The sequence below is a fragment of the Nelumbo nucifera genome, chromosome 1, assembly GCF_055504915.1.
Source record: "Nelumbo nucifera cultivar China Antique chromosome 1, China Antique-T2T, whole genome shotgun sequence".
Classification (NCBI taxonomy): domain Eukaryota; kingdom Viridiplantae; phylum Streptophyta; class Magnoliopsida; order Proteales; family Nelumbonaceae; genus Nelumbo; species Nelumbo nucifera.
Genome location: NC_142649.1, coordinates 86,364,744 through 86,371,479, shown reverse-complemented (window position 1 = coordinate 86,371,479; position 6,736 = coordinate 86,364,744). Strand labels below are relative to the sequence as shown.

The 6,736-nt window shown below is 43.2% G+C and overlaps 1 protein-coding gene across 1 annotated transcript; it reads left to right on the top strand.

The window, feature by feature from the left end:
- The first annotated feature begins 4,837 nt into the window (after positions 1–4,837).
- Positions 4,838–6,103, top strand: LOC148803516 (uncharacterized). The gene is made up of 2 exons (XM_088899096.1): positions 4,838–4,958; positions 5,315–6,103. Exon 2 carries the CDS (start codon positions 5,340–5,342, stop codon positions 5,910–5,912), a length of 573 nt encoding a protein of 190 aa, XP_088755222.1. The 5' UTR covers positions 4,838–4,958; positions 5,315–5,339; the 3' UTR covers positions 5,913–6,103.
- Positions 6,104–6,736: the final 633 nt, after the last annotated feature.

Genomic DNA, 6,736 nt, shown 5'->3' with positions numbered 1-6,736 from the left:
AGACAGACCATTACAGCCTCAAGTACCTTCTAGAGCAGCGGCTTACTACTCCACCCCAACAGCATTGGGCAAGTAAACTGCTAGGGTTTGACTTCCGCGTAGACCACAAGGCGAGAGTTTCAAACCAGGCCGCAGATGCACTATCTAGGCGTGATGAAGACGAGATACACCTTTGCGCGATCTCCCAGCCCCACGTTACCCTATTGGAGGACCTAAGGAGCGTACTGCCCCAATCACCAGCATGGAGGGATCTGGTGCAAGAATTACAGTCAGGAATAACCAACCCGAATTGGCCCATTCATGAGGGACTTATGCTGTACAAAGGGAGGATATATCTCCCGACAGATTGTTCATTGATTCCAGCCATCATTGCTAGCATCCATAACGCCACCCACGAAGGGGTTCAGAAGACGTTGCACCGCGTCCGCACCGATTTTCATTGGCATGGTATGTGTGGCTCAGTTAGGGATTTCATCCAGAACTGCTCCATATGTCAGCAACAAAAATGGGAGAATTTACACCTGGCAAGCCTTCTGCAACCTCTCTCACTCCCAACACAGATCTGGGCCAATATCTCCATGGCCTTCATTGAAGGCTTGCCTAAAGTCAGAGGGAAATCAGTCTTATTCGTAGTGGTGGATCGCTTCTCCAAGTATGCCCATTTCATTCCGTTGTCCCACCCATACAGTGCAGTCTCTGTGGCCCACGCCTTCTTCACACACATTTTTCGCCTACATGGGCTGCCCGAGTCCATCGTTAGTGATAGGGATGCAGTCTTCACCAGCACCTTCTGGAAGGAACTGTTCCGATTACAGGGAACGGTCCTAGCTTTTTCCTCCGCCTACCATCCACAAACAGATGAACAAACGGAGGTTGTCAACCGTACCATAGAGATGTACCTCCGTTGTTTCGTAGGGGACCAACCACGGCGCTGGGTGGATTGCCTTCCTTGGGCCGAATACTGCTATAACACGTCCTACCACTCCTCCCTTGGCATGACTCCCTTCTGGGTTGTGTATGGCCGAGACCCTCCCCAACTTTTATCTTACAAACCCGGTTCAACACGATTGGAAGAAGTAGATCGCAGCCTCCAAGACCGCGATGCCCTCCTAGCCGAAGTCTCCTTACGCTTATAGCAAGCACAGGCGCGCATGAAGCAAGCCTATGATCAACACCACCGCGAAGTCACCTTTGAGCCAGGACAGTTCGTTTGGCTGAAGCTCCAACCCTACCGATAGCTCTCCCTCAGGCGTCGAGGCCCCCCCAAGCTAGCCCCAAAATTTTACGGGCCCTTCAAGGTTCTACGACAGATCGGGAAGGTTGCCTATCAACTCGAACTACCGGAGCACAACAGAATCCATGACATCTTCCATGTGTCCCTGCTGAAGCCTTTTACAGGGACTCCCCCTAATCACGTGCCTTCTCTACCCCCTCTAAAGGACGGCAGGCCCATCCTCCACCCTCGAGCTCTTGTCCGGTCACGCATCAATCAGGGTACCTTCGAGGTTCTCGTAGAATGGGATGGACTACCATCAGCTGAGGCCACATGGATTTCCTAGACCGACCTTCACAACGCCTACCCAGATCTCGAGCTTGAGGACAAGCTCGTTGTCTAGGAGGGGTGTGATGTTATGGACACACCACCTGGCAGCGCACTACGGCGCAGTCATAGGCAGCAGCACGCACAGTAGCCCGCACAGCAGCACGCACCACCCGATAGCACGCAGCACGCACCGCCCGACAGTGCGTAGCACCCACCGCACGGCAGCAGTACGCACCGCACAGCAACAACACTAGACAGCAGCACGCACCACACGACAGCAACACTGTGAGATGCGCGCACCGCCCAATAGCAGTAGTAGAGCGGGGCCCACACGACAGCTCATCAGGGTGGGCCCACACTTATCTTACCACAACAGCTCTGCTCGCCAACTCGCCACCAGATACATCATTCCTCATCCCTTATCCTTATCTTATCTTCTTAAGTAAGAGTTGTGTTATCATTAGGAGTAGGTAATTCGGAGTTTGAGTTTGAGTTGGATTACCCTAGCCTAGCCGAATCCAATAAGGAATTTCCTTCTGTAATCTCCTATTTAAGGAGCTGTGATTGAAGTAAAGGCATTGAATTTTTTATCAAGGAAAGAGCTTAGGAGAGTTAGGGTGATCTCTTGGACAAATCACCGCCTTGTTCGCCACAATAGGGTCAGCACGCAAAGGGAAGGGCAAGGGAAGGCTAGGAGTTTTCCCCGTGGACCGCCCCGTGACGAGATCCTATGCCCAGGCCCATAACACGTCCCCAATAGTGGTTGGCAACATCTACAATGGCAAGTTGACAACCAACTCTAAGCTCTGACTTTGTATACTCAATGACGTCTCCATTTCTCCGAGCTCTGGGTCCAAACTCTAGAGTAGTGGCATCCCCAACAATGGCTAGTGACATCTTCAACGGCAAGCCAAGCAATAACCAATGAACTCCATCTCCAAGCCTTCTCTCACTCACTCACTCACTCACTTTCTCTTTCTCTCTCTCTCCATTTTACCAATGGCCGACCCTTCCTATTGGCAAATCGACGATCTCTGGATTGAAAATGTAACTTTATTGAATCATTTCTCGGGTTTCAGGCTCAGGCTCAAGCCTTGGGCTTTTACTAGGGCTGGGCTCGGGCTTACAATTTAGGCCCGATGGTCGGGTCAGGCTCAGGCTTAGGCCTCAGGCTGAGACTTACAATTTTGGCCTGATGGCCAGGTTAGGCTTGGGCTAAGCTTCAATATATTGCGTTGATAACAAGTGAAAGCTCGACCCGAGCCCAGTCCGACCCACGAATAGGTGTAATAAGGATTCAAACAGATCGGATCCAATTCAATTAGGGTATATCCAAATCTGATCCAACACTATTAATTATTGATCCGATCCAATCAGATATCGTAAACATGGATTTGAATTTGAATCCGATAAGGCAGTTGGACATTCGGATATGATTTGATCTAGTTTGATTTTTAAATAAATAAATAAATTATTAAAAGAAAAATAAAATATAACAATTTAAATAATGAAAAACAAAAAATGCAAGTATCTTTTTAGCTATTTTGATCATATATATGCATGTTTTTAATAAAAAATAAATAATATAAAAAATTACAAAAATGTAATAAAAATAATATATATCAGGTTGGATAACATATATATGTTATATAAATAAATAAATAACATATATATCAGATTGGATAGGGGTGATCTGAATTTGATCCAATTTCTAATCGGGTCCTATTATCTGAACCAATCCCAAGATCCAAAATGGAGCTATCTGAATTGAAAAATATAGGATCAGACTTCAGATCATGATCTGATCCATTTGCAGACTATAGAACAGGCAATTAGTGTGTTCCTATCGGGTCTCCTATTGCCCCTTCCTAACTGACGTCGTAAGTCACGGTTCTTCTTTAGCGAGTCCCTTCCAACAACAACCCAGCTAGTTAGTGCCGAAGTAGAAAGTGACACTTGGTAACATCGGTGAGAGAGCACGACAATCAGTTTTCAGCATGGTTTTCAAAACCGGATTGGACCGGACGGTCAAACCGGAAAAACCGGGAACTGGTCAAGTGACCAGTTCCGTTTTTCCCCAAAAATGAATTTTCTCGAAAAACTGTTGATTTTGGTCAACAAACCTTTGATCTGGGCCGTTAACCGTTTGAACGGCTTTGACCGTTTTTTATTTTTTTTAATTTTTTATTTTTTGTCAGAATGAGCCAACCATTCAGTTCGAATGGTCGGACCGTTTGACCCGGTAACTGAACCCCTGACCGGTTCGATTTTAAAAATCATGGTTTTCGGTGTTCGCGGCGGAGAAAATGAGAGTTGAGAGAGAGACTAACATGTAGCCTGTTTGACGCTGTCAACCTCTAGGCTCCAATCAAGGTTGGTCTCTCTGTTACTTCAAAATCTCGATGCTTTGGTTGTTTAAGAACAATTTGAGACGTCGAATAACCAGTTCCATTCCGATTGGTCGGAGGTGGGGACCGTACTAATCTTGTTCGCACTTTCAAATATCTTATGGGTTAGTTTTCTATCCTCATATCGCATTTCTCGATTTCAAAGTATTTGTACTTCTTAAAACTTTGGTTTTTGGAAGCTTAGCGATGCAGTTCTTATCAAGAAGATTCCTTTTTATTTTCAAATCATGGATTGAGAGACATCTTAGGGAGAAGGACTACACGGTGAAGTTAAATAGAAAAAAAAAAAAGGATTTGCCCCAACCGATATATGGGCTGTATTGATATTTTGAACTTTGACTAAAATGATTAAATAATGTCTCAAACAAAATGTTTGGTGTGGATCCCATTCTTAATTCTAATAAAAAATGTATTAATTATAATGAATTCTAAGGGTGTGAGTTTCATTCTTTGTATAACCTAATTTAGCTTTTAAAAATAAATTTATCAAATATCAATTAAAGTGGGTTAGTCTTTACAAATAAGACATCATTTAATCTCTTAAACCATATTAAAAACAATATAAATAAATAGTAATTTTATATCATTCTCTACATAAAATATGATAAGTCTCTTAAATTAAATAAAAAACCTAACCTAAATAAATTTAAAAATATTGAAACAGTTCAGATTAATGGCCGCGTACTTAGTATGTGGTCATTCCTATTACTAAATGATGCTAAAATATACTAAGAATAAATGCCAAGTCCCTTTTACTTAAAAGACCACGCATTATGGGTGACCCATAACCCAGAGGTTATTTGGATCTGTTGAACTGACCCGAATCGCGATAGCCTCGGACGAAAACCGTGTCTATTTGGGGCTTAATGTGAGAAGGGATCAGAGTACAAGAGTGAGGACACGGCAAGAGAACTGATGGAGCTACCGGCTACGGCTCCTCGGTCAAAATATTTTAGGTAGTTTTCAGTTATGAAGACTTCTACTTAGTGCTGTACCTTCCATATTAAGTAAGTTAACAAATTTAGAAGTTTTTATATTCCAATCATTTAATCAAGACTTCTAATTAGTGCTGTACCTTCCAATATTAAGTAAGTTAACAAATTTAGAAGTTAATCAAGACTTCTACTTAGTGCTGTACCTTCCAATATTAAGTAAGTTAACAAATTTAGAAGTTTTTATATTCTAATCACTGTTGGAAACAGGTTCTGACTCTTTCGAATATTTATAAATAGTTTGGATCGATCGGAGGAAATTATTGGTTCATTACTCTGTCATTTTGCTTTGGGTTGTTTTGTTTCTGTCCAATTGTTTGCGGCTTAATCATTCATTGTTTGGGTTGTTTTTGTTTCTGTGATTTTGCTAGTTGTGTTCTTGTGGGTTAGACAGTCATGGCGGCCTCGGAATCCAGCCTACTGGAATACTGGCGGGGCTTTTTTCATAGTGCAGACTTTGATATATTCACCATCATCGAGAGAGCGATCAAGGTTGCAGCTTTGGATCGTCCAGAGGAATTCGGTATGAAATGGGAGAGGCTCATGGAGGCAACCTTGTCATTCGGAGTAGAAAACAAGAGCAGCGGCTCAAAGTCTGTGGAGTGTGACAAAACGGAGATGAAAATGATAGCAGACACAGACCGTAAAGAGAAGAAGGTTGATTCTACTTCGAAGGATGGAAACAGGCATGCATCAAAAGATGTGGTAAAGGCGAAGGAGACTAAAGATGCTATTAAGACGAAGACGGCCAAGACAGTGGAACCCATGCTAGTGGGTGATGCTCTCTGTGAGAAAATCAATGCCAGTAAGAGGAAGCTTCACGAAGGTTACCGAATTGCTGAGAATGCCAAGAAGAGGCATTGCATAACGGTTTTGGATCTGCGCAATCTTCCCAAGCAGACTGTGTTTAAAAACAATACACATCCGAGAGCTGCCTGTGGAAAGAATACCATCTGCCGGGCAAGGTGATGAGAAAGTCATTGTACAAAGAAGGATATATATATGCTGTACCAGTTGTTTCAGAAATAATGAAAATATGCATGGTTCCTCCATGGATGTAGGCACAATATGCCGAACCACGTAAATATTGCTTCTTCTTGTTTCCTTTATGTGTGTGAGTGTGAGAGAGACAGCGTTATGCAAAAATTCCAATAAGTAAGTAATGGATACCCCCAAAGAATCCAAATAGCTAGGACCAAAATTGGGTAATGGCCTTTTTTGCTTTGTTCAAGAGGCAATGCCATATTGGGCTCATGGATGCTTCGGCTAATGGCACCCTGTTCACACGCTACTACGTTAATCCTGTACTTGTACTGCTAAGGCAGGCCCCATGTACAATGCAACCACCCTGTTCATACCCTCCCTTGCAAAAGAGTGAGTGAAACTGCTTTTGAACTGATCCAATTGAGTGAGGTGTTCAATTTTTTGCAGAGCACTTTTACTTCTCTGATGTAGTGTCTGAATTCCCAGTTTGTTTTCCTCACCCCCTGTGAGTCTTCTTATATTTCCACTCAGTCAGGATACTGGGAGAAACTATATAGAGCCCTTGCATTGTGTTCCTAGGAGTATAAGAATGGAATTGGAAATGTAGCAGATGCATAGACAGCCATGTATAGGGGACATCAAGTCTTCTAGAAGCATTGGCAGTTAAGCTTGAATGTGTTCTTATAATTTTATTCATATGGATTAGGAGTTGATAATAAGTGTAGGTTCTTGATAACCGGCCTTGTCGAAGCGTCTTTGTAGCTTTTGCTACATTTGACCATCCATTATATCATTTGTCTTGTAATGGA

Coding starts and splice junctions, on each gene's coding strand:
- LOC148803516 (XM_088899096.1), top strand. CDS start 5,340: ATGGCGGCCTCGGAATCCAGCCTACTGGAATACTGGCGGGGCTTTTTT.